This window comes from Harpia harpyja, chromosome 8 (assembly GCF_026419915.1).
Source record: "Harpia harpyja isolate bHarHar1 chromosome 8, bHarHar1 primary haplotype, whole genome shotgun sequence".
NCBI classification, from domain to species: domain Eukaryota; kingdom Metazoa; phylum Chordata; class Aves; order Accipitriformes; family Accipitridae; genus Harpia; species Harpia harpyja.
This window is the reverse complement of record NC_068947.1, coordinates 49,163,539-49,183,347: the sequence shown is the minus strand read 5'-3', so window position 1 is coordinate 49,183,347 and position 19,809 is coordinate 49,163,539. Positions and strand designations below refer to the sequence as shown.

At 49.2% G+C, this 19,809-nt stretch overlaps 1 protein-coding gene and 1 long non-coding RNA gene across 2 annotated transcripts in view; one reads left to right on the top strand and one right to left on the bottom strand.

Moving 5' to 3' along the window:
- Nucleotides 1-19,809, bottom strand: part of LOC128144851 (uncharacterized) — a 48,183-nt gene that overhangs the window by 15,536 nt on the left and 12,838 nt on the right. The gene's annotated exons all lie outside the window — the stretch shown is intronic.
- Nucleotides 13,379-19,809, top strand: part of CASQ2 (calsequestrin 2) — a 34,431-nt gene continuing 28,000 nt past the window's right edge. Inside the window, exon 1 of the mRNA XM_052794180.1 lies at nucleotides 13,379-13,821. Within this exon, the coding sequence (XP_052650140.1) occupies nucleotides 13,588-13,821 (234 nt within the window). The 5' untranslated portion in view covers nucleotides 13,379-13,587. The remainder of the gene's footprint in view (nucleotides 13,822-19,809) is intronic.

The window sequence follows — 19,809 nt, the reverse complement described above, 5'->3', positions numbered from 1 at the left end:
GCTGATATGGATGGAGATCTGAATCTTGTGTCTGGCTGATCCAAGTGCTCCTAAGTGGCAGTCCCCTATTGATGGGGGAGGATGGGCTGGCTGCGGGACTGCAACTGCTAGTTGCTGCCAGTTCCTAGTACTTCAACTCTGCCCGGCCTGCCACTCATTCTGTTGTCACTGAAATAGCTGAAGCTGGGATGTTCAGCTTGAATGGCTTTTCAGCTTTGCTGCTTGAACCAGTTTCTACCTGACAGCTCACTCTTGCTCCCAGTTACAAGGAAAACCAAGACACCCAGCGCAGCTATGGCACAGACTGCGGCTTAGGTGCCAAGCTGTGAAAGAAAAGGGAAACTGGGATAGGTAAGGAGGCCCACCTGAAGATGGGCTCCACCTCCCTCCTTGCTCCAGGGCCCAGCTCCACGTCATCAGTAGTCACAACAGCTCAGCTCACTCTACGCATTTGCATTCAAGCCTTGTGTGTGAATGTGATTCAGGGTCCTCAAGAAAAACTTGGTCCTTTGGTCTCAGATGGTGGGTGCGCAGGGAGGACAGCGGAGAGAACAAGCAGCCCATCTTGCAATCCAAAATGAAATAAGAGGGCTCGGCAGTGGCAGCGCTGGCAGGAGGAGCAGCAGCCCCTCCGCGCTGTCTGGACGATTTCCCAGAAGGGACGGCAAGGCCTGTGTAATCAGGCTCAGCTGGTAATCAGGCAAAGTCCAAACTAGCATAAAGACTAAATTATCCCTTAGTCCTTCCAGCTCAGGGGAAAGGATATTGATAGGGGAGGCGAGGATGGCTGCTGGCCTGCAGCTGCCAGCAGTAGCCCATGCAGACAGAGAAACATCTTTCCACCTAACCTGCCCCTCGCCCCATTGTCATTCAAATAGCCAGCGCCTGGCCTGCAAAAGGGCACATGCAAATCCCAAACCCCTGCTCAGCTGCACACCAGCATAGCTGCGGGCACCCTGCGGCCCCGGGGGGGGGTGGAAATAACACCATCTGCGCCCCGGGGGCTCACGGAGAGCTGCCCAAAAACCCCGCCGCTTGCTCGCTCCTCCGGTTCACCCCGACTTTCTCCTCTCTCCGGGTTACAAAAAGGGGGAGCGATGCCAGGCTGTCTGAGTCGGCATGAAGCGTGGGCCCAGCAGACGAGGCTAAACCCGAGTCCCACTGGCCGAGTAACCTCGGTTCCGTCAGTGCCGGAAGGTTCCGTCAGTGCTGGAAGAGTGCTGCAATATCCCACCCTGGGAAAGGTAAGGGCCTGCCTCGCTGCTGGATTCAACCTCTGGAGGAGGGTTTATCATGCTTTTTAAAGCCCAGTAGACCCGTCCCCACCTGTTCAAAAACTGTAGCCCTCAAAGTTACACGAGCGTCTTTAAATCACAAGATTTAGCTGAGGTAAATCGGCACACCGCCATGGAGCACGGCTTCTGCAACTTCTGGGGCTGAGGGAAGGCGGGGAGGGAGGGGAGGGGGGGTAATCTTAGGTTTTACAAACAGCCAAGCCCGGAATTTCACACTAGCGGTCACCTCCGTGGTCCTCTGACTCTCAGCCACCTCTCCTCACGCTGCGGCCTCTCCGTCGGCTGTGCAAACGCTGTTTGTGAGGTAACGCATTGGAGCCCGCACCTCCGAAAAACCGCCGGTTTTAAAAAAAAAAACCAACTACCACACGGCGCAGGGCGGGAAGCAGGCAGCGCCACGCGCGGAGCGGCGGCGCCACCTAGCGGCCGGCGGGGGCGGCCGGCGCCCTCCGTGGGGACGAGGCCGCCCCGTTGCTGGAAAGGCGGGAAGGCCCCCCCAAAAATAAAATAAATAAATGGACGGCGTCGCTTTGTTCAGCAGGGATTTGCGAAGGGGATGCTGCGTGGGTAACAGCTGCCTGCGCAGGGTGTGCCGAGAACTTTCGGAAGGGTTGGGCGGTTCTCTGAAACCGATGGGAAAAGGTGAGGGTCTCAAAAATGTGAAATAAGGCCCGCGGGCTTCGTGAGGGACAGCGGCCAGGCGGAGGTATGAAGCCGGGTTATCGCCTCGCTGCACGGCGAGCTCCGCTCTTACTTGAGGCGACGGGCTCCGCTCGGAAACGTGCGCCCGGACAGACGTCTTCACGAAGGAGGGGTTTGCCTGCGTCGCCCCGTGAGAAATCGGTGTCCGTGCGTGCGCTGGCCAGGAACACTCGCTGTGTCCCTCGCCACTTACTGTGGCAACTGGAGAAGTTATGGCTGCCTTACTCTCTGTCCTGTGTTTGTGCAGCACCGGGCAGCGTGGATGTCTGCTCTCCGAGCCGCGCTCCTCCGGGCTCTGGGAATGCGAGTGGGAGAGATTTGTTTGCCGTTTTCCTGTTTAAGGAAGCAGACCCTGTGGGACTTTAAGAATGGGGCAAGAGCAGAGAAGTCAGGGACAGCAGGCTGCAGGGAGCAAGAAGGCAAGCTCACTCGGAGGACGTGGTCATCCCATCACCTACTTTGCCTGTGTCGGAGGAGATGGAGCGATCTGCCTCCTGCAGTGGAGGCACACCACCGTGCAGGTGACACGGGGGGCTATATCCCACCGCCCAGGAGACTCGAGAGCCACCAGCTCAGTCTGATGACCTGGTCACCCTGCAGCAGCTGCTCTCGCTCTTCTGACAACGCCAAGCTAAAGCAAAGTCACTTTGGGGCTTCAGAGTTTGGGTCCTCATTTAGACCTCTGCAAGTGGGCCCTGGGTCTGCGAGAAGGGACAGCCTTGATCAGCTACCCCAGAAGAGACTTCGCTAATTAGAAATTACTGATGCGTATGTAGCTGACAATTTGCGAGGAACTGTTGATGCCTGGATGTATGCTTCTGACTCGGCCCAGCCTACCCATCACAAATCAGCCACTAATAGAAAAGAGCGCAGAATCCCATTATATTAATTGCACCGCATTATTTAAGAAGCTCTATCTATCTAAATCTTGAAGGACCTTCAGGAGTTGGGCTCTGATCCAGGAAAACAGTGACCCACATGCTTAACTTCTAGCACAAGGGCAGACCTAATGGGTTGCAAAATTAAGCACAGACCTAAGTGTTTTCGGCTGGGTTCAGGGCTGTACAGGCTAACACTTCATAGAAGGTCAACACCTCGCAGCATGTCAGCATCAGCGGGGTGGCGGATGGAGTGCTGCTTCCTAATTTTACTCATGCTAATAAATTCCCCACCTGTGTCCAGTAATTTACAGGCAAAAAAAAAAGGCCAACCTACTGTCACTGGGTAGCTAGAGATAGCAGCTGGTCATAGTGTTTGGTTCACGAGAGTTCCATAAGTGAAGTCTCTCAGGGTCTGAGGATTGTGGGCAGGTTTGGTTGCTCCTGCACCCTCTCCCTGGGTACCAGGCTCACCAGGTTTCCTTCACAATGCTTCCAGTGAACGGGGGGGTTTAGGGCCTGACACTCAAGCAGTGGTCATCCAGCTCTCATCTGAGACAGAGGTTAAGTACAGGAAGGAAATTTTGGATAAAAAATAAAAATATTGCCATTAAAAATGTCGAAAGAAATACTTTCACTGTTTTATCAGAACAGTTCTGTCAAATTAAAACACAATTGTAAAGTCCTTTATGTTACAGGATCTGTGCTTTCTGCCACTGGAGAGTTTTAGGTGGATATTTTTCAATTAACACTTCAATTAATGTCATTGAGGGTCTGCCTGAGATAATTCTTAGGTAGCCTTCCCTTTTTTGGCATGTGCAGTTATTTGGATTCAAGCCGTCAGCATAAATTGTGCTGTTCAGCCACATAGTTCTGTGTATGATCACAACACATGGAAGTCAAAAGGACTTACTTAAGTACTTGGGGTCTTCAGCAGATTTGAAAAATATTAATTGCATCACTGAATCAGGCCCTGTCCTCATTCATTTAGCTGCCTAAATCTCTGCTTTGTTGGTCTAATCTGGACAAATAGTGATCAGAACAAACTGTAGGAGCAGCAAAACAATAGAAGTTTCACGTCTTCACAAGACTAGCCTTAAATATTGAATTGCCTGTTTAAACCCTGAAAATCTGCTACTTGCAAATGAAATAGTGATCCAGAAATGACTGCAGCCTGAAATTGGTCTTTAAAAAGGCATTGTGTTCATAAATCTGCAAGCTTTAACTCAGACAAAATAGTAATGTAAGTAGTCCAGAAAATGTCACTTTATGGCAAGGCAGGCATTTGTATCTTGTCAAAATGTCCCAGATAGCATAAGGAAAGCGCTGTAATCCTCCTGGGAAACTTTTCCTCTGTACTAGATTGAAATGGAAAGAAAGAAAAAAAAAACCACCAAAACCACACAGAAAATAAAGAAGGAAGAAAAAAAAAAAAGTCAAGAAAAAGATCTTGACCAAGGAAGAATGGTTATATTTGCTAATTTAAAGCTACCTTTGTTTCTTGCTACTGGCTGGTAAGAACGGAACACAAACTGCTGTGCTAGATCATTTTAGATCCTCTTTTCACATATGACATTTGCCTAACTGCACTAACAGTAACTCCAGCTCAAATTACTCCATCCCTGCCATGTATATCCACACCTGCTAATCTGGGGAGCTTTGTGGAGCTTAGTTACAGCCTTCAGCGTGTGGATGCTACGCACAGCCACGACGTGCAGTGAAAGACCCAAGTTTGCAGTCCTGGTTCATGACACCATGCACGTGCTCTGAGACAGAAGAGGACGAAGAACACCATCAATGTACAACCTCGATTCTTACCTAAAAACTGTCACACCCTCCAAGCTGACTTGTATCTCCCACCCACCCAAATACCTCCCATTCAGGGGTCTCCAGCCTTCACTAGGACCACGGCACTCAGTAAGGGACCGGCTGAGAGCAATGTCATAGTTTGCTCTCCCTGTCGAACCATGAGGAATATCTGGATGTTGGCCACAGGCTGCCATCTGATGGTCTAATCTTCTCTTTGGTACAACTCTGCTTGGAGTGTACGGCTGCCAGCTGTACAAGTAACTCCAAAGTCATCTTTGACGAACTCAGAGGAGAAGGGTCCAAGCCTATATCCAGTGCAGGAGCCATGCCCTGGTTTTTGAGATCCTCCTTACCCACCGTGCCGACTAAAATGCACCTGAAGAAGAAGACTCTTCACCTGCCTGCAGACAGCCTGTCTCCCACTGGGTTGTAGCAGCTCACGCTTTCCTTGCACCACTAGCGAAAGCCACACACCTCCCGGAGTTTACACTAGAAACCAGGCACCATATCTCCTGTGCACCCTCTTTGCCCCATCCTCTTTCCCCCCACCCGGCCACCCCCAGGTCCGGTCTGCCGGCGAGTGGGAGGCTCCTTGGCGCACGGGGATGGAAACAAGAGCACACCGTGTGGAATGACTCCCCGTGTCCGGGGAAGAGCTGACCTCTGCAAGCTGGCACGCCGCAGCAGAGGCAAGCGTTATAAATACAAGCGAACCCGGCAGCCCTTTATGGAAGCCACGGCTCAGGCTGCAGCTCAGGGGTGCTGCCAGGTGGTGCTTAGCTAGAAATCTCAGGTTAGAAAGAAATTCAAAGCCATGCTCTGGCACAACACCCTGCTGGTCCCGGGCTTGGAGAGACACAGCTACTGCTTTTTCTCCAGGAAAGTGCTGGCTGCATGTTTTTGGGTGTGCTGGGCTGGTTTTTTTTTTTTAATCCCAGGACAGGGCTGGTGCAGGAGGCTGCTGCTGGGGTCTCTTCCTTCTAGCAGGGCTCCTCTGAGCATTCAGCCTCACCCCATAGAGCATCAGCCTCCACTTCCCAGCCTCCCACAGCAGACACAGCCAATAGCTCCTGCCTCATGAGGGTCAGAAATGCTCTGTCCCAGGATGAGGAGACTCTTCAGCAACACAAGCCAGTGTCTCTTCAAGCGTGGGTGACAATTTCCAAGGAGAGGTGCAAAAAGATTCAAAAGGACCTGTGAAATATTCCTTCTGGCCAAAAAAGCTGCTAGCCACCCTGACTTGCAGGTAGCAGCTCGTTTTCAGCAAGGCAGAGACGTGGTTCTTCCCACCATCAGCTGCAACAGCAGTTTTTGGCCATCCCTAAGGAGTGAGGCGAGGTCTCCGTGCCTTTGCTAACTTCCACCACATCATCATACAGTTTGTGATTTTTAGGTCCTTCTGATGGCAGGTTTCATGCTATTACTCAAGCATTTCAGTTTCCATTTTCAAACAGAGAAGCTTTAATAGAGAAGCTTTTCCTCTTTTGTGACTGCACGTAAAAGCTTGAGCACAGGCACGCAGAAGCTGCCATGCCAGGGAAAATATCACAAGCAAGACACTTCTCAGATCTCCTGGTATCTAGGCTGACTTAATGATCTGAGGGAAGGGGATAGCTGAGTTACTTCTGAATTCTTGGGAACGCTGTGTAATTGTATCCCAGCCACATATACCATTATCCATGGTGGGTTTGCTGCCAGTAGGACTTATTCACATAGAAAAATTTGAATTAAAAAATTGCCTGGCATTAAAAAAAAAAAAAAGGCATGCCCAGAGCATGCATAAAGGACTGCCTGTAAGACATCAGTACTGCCTGGAAAGTTATTCACCCCAGAAATGCAAGGGCCTGACAGGTACCAACAGACTTTTTAGAGAGATTCAGGGCTGTCCCAGACTGTACAAAGTCCAGTTAGAGAAAAGGGAGGTCAAAATGGAGCAGAAATTCAAGAGCAGCAAATCCTTTCTGTCCCCTTACAAAATTAAGGAGTGCGCTAAGCTTGTCCGGCTCATCATCCGAAAGGAATGAGGTTCCTGGTGGCACAGTGAGCTCATCCCATCGCTTCCCAGCTGCGCCCCGGCAGGCGTCACGGTCCAGGCAGGGGAGGGGGAAGGTTTTGAGGACGGGAGTGAGGAGAGCTGAGCTGCCACTCCAGTGCAACAGGTGTAAATCTGCTGGGCACAGCTCCGTCAGCAGCAGCCGGCGCCACGCCGCTAAATTAAACACCCCATCCAATCATCAAGATGTTATTAAATACGCCGATGCTCTCATGGTTAGGAGAAACCCGAGGTGCAAGTGGCACCCCAAACCTGGCCACCCCAACCCTGCCTGGTGCAGGATCCGTGTTTTAGACGCTGGCCCCTGAGGGCTGGGTGGAAGCAGTGCTGGTGGTTAATGCGTGCATGGGCGCATGCAGGCAGAGAGACAGATGTATGCTCGGACATACCGATCATGGCCGAAGCTAGGCAGGAGTCCAGTGATCCCACCTCCTCCAAGAAAAAGGCCGGGGACTGATGGAAATGGCTAGACTGTATGTGCCTTAAGGGTTTCCAGAGGGGAGCATACTGTGCCAGACCATGTAGTTTATTTCTTTTACTTTATTATTAGTAATTATATTATTAGTAATTGCTGAGGTCCCCGGGCCAGGGCTCAGCCTGCACCCATTCACACCCCAGCTTTGGGCCACACTTTCACACCAGCTCAGGGCTTGGCTGTGGGTCACCGGGTTTTCACAGACATCGTCCAGATTTCAGCTCTCAGCATCTCTCACAGGAACACGCCTGGGCTGGTCTCTCAACCAGCTCTCCTGAAAAGGTGGCCAGCAGCAGTTGCATCCCCTTCTCCAGCTCTCCAACATGCCAAAACCTTCAGGAGCCCAGACCTGGCCGAGGCTCCCTGCCTGCCCAAACCACTAATCCCCATCAGTCTAGTGTCTAAGCACCTTGCGACATCATACCGTCCCCGGACCCTGCTGGCGCAGTCCGGATGGAGAACTGAGACGCGGAAGGATTTTTCCAAAGCCTGTGGCAGTGGAAGACTTGAACATCCATCTCCTACCCACAGCCACCTCCTGTCCCTCCTGAAGCACCCGTCCCCACCTTTCGCCCAGGGGGGAGATTATGCCCCTGTCTTAGGGTCAACTACTTTAACTAACTCATCAGTTTTGACATCACAGCACAGGAAGGTGACATAAAACAGGGCAGGGTGGCAGTGACATGTCATGGGATTTGTCCTAGGGGAGAATTTTTCAGCATGTGACACCAGAGTTTTTCTGAAGTAGGGTGCATTAGAGGTATCTGGGGAAAAAAAAAGGACTTCTCATCAATCAGCTTAAAATTGCTATGCAGGGATCTGCATTGACACCAGAATGATTTTAGGGGTTTGTACATCAAAAAAGGGCTGAAAACACCAGCACCAAATGCATGTCAGGACTCTCCTTGCTCCCAGGTCCTGCAGAAGAGAAGGTGAGCAGGAGCCCATGGCAGGCAGCAGCATGACCGGCTCTCCGCTCGGGCTGCTTTGTGCAGTGCGATCAGCAGAACTCTGGGTCACGTCTGTAGGATCCCGATCACTGGCAAGGCAAGGATTTTACTAACCAGGCTATGGCTATCACATCTCCCCATTTTCAGGTTAGGTAGAGCCAGAAGACTAGATTCTAGCTTAAAAGTCTCTTCCAAATGCTTGTTATTTGCTCAAACAAGGCCGCCTTCCTGTGGATCTGGAAAGGCATTGCCTATCGGACCCAAAAAAAGCCACAAACAGAGCTCCCCTGTGCTCAGCCTCCCAAAGGCAGTGGGCATGGGCTCCTGTTAGAGTGAATAAATCTGGGTCTGGCCTTTCTAGGCAGGGTGCCAGTTACTCCATCCTAGGAGAGAGGAGTTTTTGCAGACAAAAGCGCAGGGAGCAATGGGACACCTTAGTGTAGCTGTGCACGCTTACCGAATATGATTGGGGCCTGCAGCTTATGAAATGGTCTTTCTTGGAACATTTTCAGCACTAGGTTTTTTTGGTTGGGGTTTTTTTTTTTTTACCATCTCTCTGCCCGCTCATTAGTAAGAGTCAGGCTTCTTCTAACGTGTCTAACGCGATGCAGGTACGGCCAGGTGCAAAGCTGTCACCCCAGCTACGATTCACATAATGCCAATTTTTGTGTTTTATTTTCCTCATTAAAAACGGTGTGTGTGTCAGAAAACAGGAGGGTTTGTAGCATCTTCTCATCACACGGCAGGTCTCAGGACACCTCAGGCAAAATATACAAAATGCCATCAGCTGCTGGAAGTTTAAACTGGGAAAAAAAGGAGCGAGTGCAAATGATACAACTTCTCTGCCTTGTACTTGCCATCACTGACATGACTGCATCTGAGTACAGGCAATGTAAAGCACCATGAAGGACTTGTCACCTTTCAGGGCTGAAGGGAAGGGGGAGAGAACTAGGTTTTCTCACACTGCAGAGCTTTCCTCAAGATGATAGTGATCCTTTTGGTCTCCTTAGAAAGGCTCAGTGCATCTCCGAGTCTCCCAGCCTGATGACAGCAGTACGCTCAAAGTTATTATGAGCTGTGACCTTGCTTGGCTAGCTGGTGGCAAAAGGCATATTTTCTGAATACTCCTATCTTGCAAAACATACAAGGTCTTAGAAGCTTGAAAAGAGATTAGCTAAAGCAGAACCTTAAATCCTGAAGCCCTGGAAAAAAGGCTCACCGAAGCATTTGGATCAGCAGTGGCTGGGGACCTCTTTTACCGCATGAGCTAGAAAGGACAATGAAGGTGAGAATGGCAGCGTGGAGTGCGGCTGCAGTGGCCAAGAAGGAGGAGCAGCAAGTGTATAGCCCTAATTTATAATACAAGTAGGAAAAAAAATCAACAAGAAGGAGATTCTTATTTATCCTATGTTCGCACCCAGCATTTCTGCAAGCCCAAAGTGAAGGGCTGAGATATTGTACTGTTTTGAGCACTTCTGTTGTATTACTGTCGCTGGCTACCTATCTTCACGAAATTCAAAGAAACAAAGTAAAATCCTGCTTCAATGCATGACAAGGGTGGGTTTGCAACCTAATCCCCTGGAGCCAGGATTTTGCTCAATGAATATACCCCAAAGAGCCTAGAATAGTGGCTAAAGCCACAGCAAGCTTTTCCTTTAATTCTCTCTTTCTTCGCCTGAAGTTTTGGGGCCAGTTCTGAAGGTTGTTTGAATGACGTGGGCACCTGCCCAGGTGGATGGGCATCGAGCCCTCCCAGCTCATTTCTCAGAGAGCTTTCAGGTGGATGGTGGGATGGTTTGCCAGGGAAGAGCATCATACCGATTTCTAGAGGCAGGACTAAAAGATGGTTAAGGAGTCAGAGTTGGGAGGTTGAACCTTGCAGTCAACTTATATCAGAGACTAACAGATGCCAGCTTTGACAGGGAATGAGCTGAAGGGCAAATGTCCCAGGACACAGTGCTGACCATATCATTCCCTTGCACGGCACTGGCCACAGAAACAGATGTATTGCAAACACGGGCAGCTAAATAGGATCAGGAAGACCTTGGGCTATGCAGAAAGATAGCACAAAGTATTTGTAGTGAACCTGTGAATGCAAAATCCAAGATTTCCCAGAGAAGCAATTTTTGCCCCTCGTCTTTCCCTCCTCTGGGGAACTGTTATTGCTCCTACCCTATGGGGGAGGATCTGACACACAGAGAAACCAGAGACATGGCAGTGTCTTGTAGAAATGGGCCTTCAGCAAAACTCAGGTTCCCCAAGTCCATGAAGTCTACACACTGTCCTTTTCTTGACAGTGAGCCTGCCCCAAAATTCCCAGCCGAAAACATTATCTGAGTGTGGATGGACGACTTTGAACTCACAAGGAGATTTCCTCCTGGGGTTGAGATGGGCACATTTCAGTGTGCTGCTATCGGGGCCCAGAGAGATGATGAAGAAAAAGACACATGATTTAGGGCCTTTGTCAGGGTGTGGGAGAGTCTGCTTCAGTCCCAGCGATGCTACTGGCATCCTACAGGCCCCCCCGCAGGGAAAAAAGCAGCTCTGTTCAGACTCAAGTATTTAACTGCTGTTCTGAACATCCCAAAACATGTGAATCCAGGATTTCAGGTCTGTATCGGCAGGGTTACAAGGGGAACAACTGCTTTGACTAAAGTTCCTTAGAATTAAGAAATTCAGGTGATTGAGGCAGTTGTTCAGATTTTGAGGAATTCATCCTGAACGTCTTCACCGGTTCATCCCTTTCTAAGTCAAACACACAAAATCTGCCTCCTGGGAAGCATACAGCCATTTAAAACACTTCTGACTTAGTGAACAAGGTATCCTGAGTTTCAAATAGAAGTAGCTAGAGCTAGAAGACCACAGAAAATGCCCACTGGATTTAGCACTAACAGTCCCACTGAGGATCTGACTGGAGGGACAAAGGGATGGACTCTCTGGTGACCGTGACATCCAGTGTCAATCTGCTGGAGGAATTCCCTTTGGAGCAGAGGTGAAGCCTAACAGTCACAGATCTTTGCTACTCATGCCACAGACAGATAAAATAGATGGGTCTGGGGCTAACGAGGCAACACTTTTTGTGAATAAAAAGCCTTTTTGTTCCCTTTTTGATAGCAAAAAGAGGAGAAAATGAAAATTGGATTGTATCTATTTTTAGGCAGATTAAAAAGTTATTCAGAGTAGAGAGAAAGTGCCTCAAAAATAGCTTGAGCGATATGAAAGTGGAGCAATTGGTGAAGATCTACAAGAATAAAAAGAGGGCAGGATCCTGGGAAACCAATTTTGAAGTAGCTGTGCACCTTTCATTTTTACAGCCCTGTCTGATGTGTGCCTGCTTTAAAACACACTCTGATGCCTGTGGAAGCCTGCTTCTGCACCCCAAATCCATGGGATACTTCAAAGGCAACCAACCAGCCTGGTGTGTGCCTGGTCATCCCACAAACTCGGTTGTGCATTTTACAACCTAACCATTCAGCAAAAGCCCAGCCAGCCAATGCCACCCACTGTGACACAAGTCTTGCGTCTCACACTAAAAGCAATCAGACGTATCCAGGTTTGTCACATCTCCCTCCAAAAATGACCATCCTTGAAGGGTGCCTCAGTAGGGAGTGAATTTCTGAGGCTGCCTTGCTCTGGCTTCTACCCAGATTTCTCAGGCTTCATCATTAGGACATCAAGTTGCAGGCAAATATTGAACTTTTGAAAAGGCATGGCCAGAAACTAAGAAGAGGCTTTGGAAATAAGACGGACTTGGAAACTGTCGCCCACAGAGCTGCAGTCAGTACGTCATGGGCTGTTCAGGTTGGAAGTGAAAGCCGAGGGGACGTGTGCTCCTAAGTCACCCCGGAGATGGGTATAATTGCTAAGTAAATGCTCGTCTTTCGCCCCAAACATTGAAATATCCCAGCCATACAATGGGAACAGCTGGTTGGGGAGAGAGTTGCATGCACCAAGAAGGGACATCATCTCTTCCCTGCTCTGGATGGAGCAAGGCTGCGATGGAGCAACACGCAAGGAGTTGGCCTGATAAGGCCACATGTCTGCACATCACTTTGGCGGTGGGGGGGGGGGGGGGAAGATCCCTGTCCGCTGTCAAGCTCATCTCCACCAGCCCCTCATCGTGCCTTCTCCGGCGGATCCGCGCCAGCTCTGGTGCTGGCTTGCGGCCAGCTGGCCTTCCTCCACCTGCCTGTCGCTGCCAGTCATGGGGCAGCGGTGACAACCCGGTCAGAGAAGGGGAAGAGTTGAAAGAGCGTGCCACCGAACCGTTCTCCCCCCCCAGCAGCGCCAGGCAGCAAAGCGGCAGCCGGTCCTGAGCTCCCGGGGAAAGGGGAACGGGTCATCGTTCCCAGGAAACGAAGAGGAAGGAATATGCGGGACCGCTTGCTGGGAAATGCAACAGGGTTGTGGGAAAAAAAAAACCCTCGGGGCCAGCAGGGAGGTCCCATCGGCTTGGAGGCCAGCAGTAATGGTGGCATCTGTCCATGATCTTGATGAGAGCCCTGCCTCCTGCCCTTCATCCCCTTTAGCATGATAAGGTTTTAACCACTCGCCGGCAATGTATGTGGCTCGGTAGCTGCTGTGGGCGTGGGAGGTTGCAATGTAAGCTGCCTTCTGCTTTGGGATTACAGGTCCAAGGGCCAGCGATTCTCCTGGTACCCTGCAAGCAGAGAAGGTGCTTCAGAAAAGAGCTTGAATGTCAGCCGGCAGCTCCGGCCGATGCCGCAGGCAGGGAGTCCCACGAGCGCTCACCTCCTTTGCTGCGGAGGAAACGAGACTTCTCCTCCAGCAGTGCAGATGAGTCTCTGAAACCGTTTAACCCGAGATCTGTTATCCAAAGCCTAATCACTGTGATGCCCGAGGGGTTACAAAGAGAGATACCCTTATTAAAAAATGCAGTAAATACCTTCTATTTTTGTTAAGCCCTAGTAGGACAGGCTGTGCCTCGGTTCTCTGTACAAGTGAAGCCTGCCCCTTCGCAAACCCTGCCCGCGTATTCCCAGCATCGACATCTTCCACTCCCTCCCTCTCGCTCGCTCCCTCTCTCTCAGATGATGCAGAGTGCCAGCAAGTCCCTCAATGGTGTCATATCTGTCCTTTTTATTCATTGCAGGGTTTATTTTTAGCCTGAAACAACTGCTTCCTAAAAATGGAGTTCCTAATGACACGGGAGCTGGACACAGCTATGTAAGGTATCCAGGGCTTGGCCTGACAGCTTCTCCTGTCTGTCTCTTTGTTGTAAGCTCAGGACAGCAAAGTTTGCTGCTCCCCACCAGCCTTGCAGCGTTTGGGCTGATCACTAGGAAGGCAGCAGAAAGAGAAACTCGGTTTGAACTTCACCTGGAGCCTTTGGTCTCCCCCTCTTCCCAAATTAAGAAGGAGAGGGACATTTACCTCCCCTCTGCTGCACTCCAAGGGCTCCCCTATGAAGGCGACTTGCTGGATCCTTGCAGGTTTTTACCTGCTTTTCTTCTGCAAAGCAGAAGAGGGACTGAATTTCCCCACTTACGATGGGAAAGACCGAGTGATCGACCTGAACGAGAAGAATTACAAGCAGGCCCTGAAGAAGTACGACATGCTCTGCCTACTCTTCCACGAGCCCGTGAGCTCTGACAAGGTCTCCCAGAAGCAGTTCCAGATGACGGAGATGGTCCTGGAGGTAAGTGCCGCCGCATGTCCCAGCCGGGGTCGATACCACAGCGCTGTCTGGAGCTGTGGAGAGGAGCCACGGGACAGGACAGTCCAAGGGTCTTGTGTAGAGCCGGTGACGGGCGGGAGAGCACCCAAAAATTTGGGTTTGTTTGCCTGGGTTTGAGTTACCCCCTGAGTTCTGCAAAGCCCAGGAAAAAGCCTCTGTTGTGCTTTTCCGAGTTGTTTGCTGGGAAATGGCCTTTCTGTATTGTGCGTCAGAAACCCAGGCAATAGCCAGTAACCTTGCAAACCTCAGCAACATGAACTCAGCTCAGCTCAGCTGTCCCAAATCTCAACACAGACCTGAGTCCGAAGCTTGACATTTTTAGATCCTTTCTCATTCTGTGCAAGCCAGTATCCCCCTTGTATTCTGGATTCAGTCCCATTTTCTGTCCCACTAGGAGTAATCAGCCAAGAAGCATTAGCAAACTGTGCTGCAAATGGGCATCCTAGCTCCCCATCTCAAAAGCTCCCCGTTGGTGCAGCATTAAATCCCTTTTTGTTTTTCTGACACTTGATTGCCTGCTTGGAATCAGTCTGTAGCCTCTTGTTAATGCAACCATTCACTTCTGTGCTGGAAAAAAAGTGTTGTTAATTCTTTGGTGAAAGAATGATTAATTAATCCTCAGTAAAATAAATCATGGTAAAAATTGTGAAGTAGATTCACAGCATTCTTTCTTGTAGTGTAGCTGTAATCTAGGGAATCATACAGCTGCAAGCCTGGATTGTCAGGTGCTTGTTTCCTACCAGGGGCTTAGAAATATTCCCTCTTAACTAAAAGACACATTTAGAAAGAAAGTGAGAATTGCAGAAGAAACACATAAGCTTTATTTTTCAGATCCAGAGAGAACATACATTGCACCCCTAGGAGTATAGCAAATGTGAATTAGAAAATACACTCGCTGAGGGCTAGGACCTGAAAAAGTCTAATGTCAAGTTCAACATCTACTGACCTCCTCAGCAAGCCTGACAACAAGAAAGATTCAAAAACTAACCAGATTTTACTCACCTGTCAGGAGACAGTTACTTGTTCCAGGTGAGCAATAAAATAACATTTGACAAAGAAAAGAAAAAAATAACACTGGAACTCCAGTTGAAATGTTTATGGTTGGTAGTATAATTGCATTGTTATTTAATAGGATAGCTATTTCATGCTCAAGAGATGGCAAGCAGTTGCTAAATACATATTTATAGAAATCTGACAGAAGCAGGTATCTGTTGGGTACTATCAGTTTTAGTCCCCATGACACCTATACGCATGTTAACAACCAGCCATATCAAGGGTGCGATGGCTACAATACAATCTGGCTTAAAGCTTTTATTTTGCAGGGTTTGATTCAGCAGCGAGTACATTAGCTTAGGACTCTGGTGATTTGGTTTCCATTTGCCTCTCTGCCATGGACTTCTTATGTGACCTTGGGCAAGAGATTGAGGATTAGATCTGCAGCAGACTTTATATAATTGTAGTGTTTCAGTCCACTAACGCTCAGCTACCGGCTAACCATGCCACAGAGCAACTGGCACTTGTGGCTTTGACCTCAAAATTTCCCAAGTACTTGTAATGCTGATTCAGTGCATGTCTCGAAGTTTCACAGTCCCCCCCTTGGACTGGGAACTGCAGCAGCAGCAATCTGACAGCCCAAGCACAAGAGCAATCTGCAGACTGAGCACTCCTTTGCCTCTGTCACTTGGGGGAATCGGACAAGGAGAGGGTCTCAGAAGGCAACAGAGAAGATAGGATGTGTCTTATCCCTCATGGGACACAGCCCAGCAAGGTGCTAATGCTCCCAGTTTCTGTACTAACTCAACCATGGGAGTACTCGTGAAAGGAGTGGGCAAGCCAGGGGTTGTAATCTGCTCCCTCTTGTGACGGCGTTCACCTCCCTCACCTCAAACCAGAACGTGTTGTGCCATGGGGGTCACTCTCAATCTCCCCTGCCGGACCTCATCCAGCTGTGGGACTTCACTGCACCAGGACAGGGAGAGGGAAAGAAAAGCCTGGAGTGGCTCCATGGCTGAGGTGTGGAGCCGTTCACCCGGGAGATGAACTGCCTGGGACCAGTCTCCCTGGAGGCAGTCAGCAGCTGAACCCAGCTCTCCCATAATTCGAGCAAGTACTCGGAGTAGTGAGGTGCTGGGTAGGCACAGGAGCAGTGACAGGGCCTCTTCTTCCAGCCAAACCTGAGAAAAGTTCACTCAGGAGGGCTTTATGTATCTAATTTCAGTAGAGGATTCAGGGCTCTGAGTGCTGAAGGTCCTTTATGCCTGAAATAAGGCATCTTACGAGGCAAACGCTCCAGCCCTTGGTGTTCGCTGCCGGCCAGCTTGGGGGGTTCCCGGCACAGGGTGCTGCCTGTGGTAAGATGCCTTTCTGGAGCATCTCATGTTTTTCCATCTTACTGTACTGAGAATTTACCTACTGACTTACAACAAGAGGTGCTGCTTCCGCAGCCTGGGAAACATCATGTCTTTAGCCTCCCATCCATAAAATAGCACTGGTCTCCATCACTAGGAATAATAGGGAGCCTTCATCCAAAACACAGGCAGATGTGGAGCTAAGCAAAGATCTGACCTGGGTGGTTAAGGGTTGTTATGTCCTATTGCCTGATGAACATGAGTGTGTGTGCATATGGAAGGGAATGGGCTTAATGGTTGTTAAGTCCAGAAAAAACCCAAATGTCTACCCTTTCTGTTTCTCCCACATGTACCTGATAAGAAATTTATAATTCCAAAGACCAGAGACCTGAAGAAATATCTTAGACACCAAGAAAAGAACAAGAGAGATCCAATGCCTGGGTTCCTGCAAATTTGCTAGGAGAAACTCCCAGGTGTGCCCAGATAGCATGGCACATTGCTGAAGCCAGCAAAAGTCTCAGCAGGGTTGACCAGTTCCTTCTTGACTATAGATCCATCCACCAGCTCAGGCTTCAGCACTTGGAAAAAATCCACAGCTACAAAGCACCCAAGAAGGGCAAGATGGTTGCAGACAAACACTCCTCCAACCTAGAAATATGTTGTCCCTTGACCACGAGCATGTTTTCCTTGAAATATGTAGCTCATGGTCAGTAACAAGCTCTGACTGGGGATTTTCCCACGAGTGAGGAGCCCGTGAGGGTCTCTCTTACCTGGGTCCTCTGGTTTCTAACAGGGGTTGAGCTCATGTGATGACATTTCCTTCTTTCAGAGCACTTTAGTCTCTTCCCTTTCAAGTCCTTGCTCTTCACAAAACTTGCAATGACTTTTTTATGCTGAGATCCCTGCCTCTGGAAAATTTAGCCGAAAAGGGCCAATAGCTAGAAAAATTATTAGGGAAGGGGAGGCAGCTGGCAGACAGACCTGGGGGGAGAGAGAAGAGAATCACACAGGTCTCATATCCTTAGAAAATCTAGCTGAAAACCTGACAGCCCATGAGTAAAGCTAAGCACATATTTAAGGACTTTACCAAACCATAACTACAAACAGCAGGCTGAAGAGAAAGTGATATAACAGGGAAAATTTCCTTCCCAGGACAAAAACCCAGCATGCAGGACAGACTGACACTGTCAAAGCACACCAGCTGTCACCAGAAAAGGGATGCCATCATTAAGCTGATATTACAGTGGGACAGCACACGGCGTCTTCAGCTCCCCGCACCCAGGGGTACTGGGAACTGTGACCAGATTGCCCCGCAGCTCGGGGTCCCTTTCCAGTTTAGAAAGGGAATGAGGGTGAAGACCACCGTGAAGCAGCCCTGACAGCTTTTGCCACCTACACTGTTGGGTGCCACCTGGTGAGGACACGGTCTGGGGACAACCGAGCCCATCTGGGAGCAACAGCAGCTTCTTTGGACCATCCTTTGTGCACGACAACAGCTCCAAGGATGGCACTGCCAGCCCCTCAGGTCAGGGTGGGAAAGCTGGGGGCTGTTGGGTTAGTCTGTCAGGAAAATAGTCAAAGCAATGATCGGAGATGCAAGCTGCCTACTACTTTCCGGCTAGGGTGGAAAAGGATCGGGTAAGGATTGTAATAAGACAGAAACCCAGGGCAGAGACAGCATGAGCACAGGGTGCTTCACAGCTTGGGTTCTTCTCCTTTGCTTGCCTTTCTCCTGTGACTCCACTCTGCACCACTGACTACTGAAAAGCACCTGCAGCTGGAGTAGGGAAAAGCCTCTGTACAGGGCAATGGAGAGGTTGAAGCAGGCTGTCCCAGAGCTAACAGTAGCTATTCCTACTCTGTGGTGATGTTTACAAGAGCCCTGCATGCCTTGTGAGCTGAGCACAGTGAAGAAGAAAATGAAACAGCCAGGCACAAGGCTTCACAATAAGTGTTTAACAGACAAGTAAGAAAAAAAGCTACTTGTCCTAAAAGGTCTCAGCTCTAATGAAGAAGGGGCAAAAGAGGAAAAGACCAAAGCAGTGAAGCTGAGAAATATCTGTTCTGCTTTTCTTCTCCTCCTTAGCTCCCCTACTATATTTCGTCCTGTTTCATACCACCACTTCTCAGACCTTCTCCCCTCTCCCTCTCATTTCTGAACCTCCTAAATATCGGGATAGTTCTGCTTTCCAGTGGGCTGGCCCCTGTCTTTAGGAATCATGTAACAAGAATAATGAGCAGTGGGGTTAGGGGCTTTCCTTTTGCACTTGAGAAGCTCTCTCCAGCATCTGAGCTTGGCTCACTACCATAGCAGGCTGCCTGCAATGCAGACCATCGTCTCCATTACTGTGTCCCCTGCTGAAACTCACTCGGTCCTGGCTCCCCTGTCATTCTTGCCTTGTCATCTGTGTGCATGTGTAATATCTTTAAAAAAAAAGACGTTCGTCAAGCCCAGATATTTTAGGCCCTTCAATGCAACAGTGCCCCTGGGCTGAAAATTCAAGGAGAACTGCCCTAGCACAAACCAGTCTGATTAGAGGTAGGAGAAGAGGGACATGGTACTCCCCTTTCCAGATGAGGTCTAGGATCAGCCCAGCCTCTAGCAGTAAATGGCAGAACAAAGTGAAGCTCCTTAACATATTTGGCCAATTCTGTAACACATGGGAAAATTTTTCCTACAAACCTGGGAACATAAATCCCTGAGATTACATTGCATGAGATCCTCCCAATGCCCAACCACAGCCAGTAGCTGTGGTGTGAGAGGGAAAGATAGATTTTGAATCCAGTAAAAGGCAAGGGTTAAATTGGGTGTAAGGTCTACCTACCGGTTCACTTGAGAGCAAGGATTTATTTTCAGGTGTTGAAACTACTGCAGCTTTCAGCTCAGGATGGAAAAACTGGTGCAAGGTCAGCTGGGTTTGGGGTAGTTCCACCCACATGGTCTTGAAATCTCTTGAGAGCAGATGTTCCCATGAGAGTTCAGAGCCATGTAGTATATAGCAAAAAGTCCTTCTCTGCTTCTGATGCAACACAGAAAAAAGATTTACAAGTTTAGGTCTGTGTAGTTTATCCCAGAAATTCATAGGAACCAGGAGACAAGATCCTCATTTATCCCCATCTCTAGGTAGAGTACAAATACAAATATAAAGCCAAGTCTTTTCTTTAAGCATCCTTCTCTGTTTGTTTCACAGAACTCAGATTTCCATCTTTTTCTTTGAAAATGGGCATGTTCATGAGACAGTGCCTCAACACAATTTCCTGGGCTGGGTAGACACATTATACAAGACATGTTCACTGAGTGTCACAGAAACTGTCAGGTCTCTGGGTATCTACAGAACAAATCCTCAGGGTGAGAGACGAGGCACACCTGGCTGGATAGGTATGTGCAGAAGCCTACAGTACAAGTGCCTTATACATACCTGTAATAAAAGAGGTGTTTTGGTTTCCATGGCTACTAAAGCAGTGGCTTCCAGTATAGATAAGTTAATGCAAAAATAAGGAAGGAAGGGAAAGAAAAGGAAAAAGTGTGCACTGATTAGTTTGCCCTTGAGACCATGTAAGTATGTCTCAATTCATCAACAGCCAGCAGAGCACTGATTTT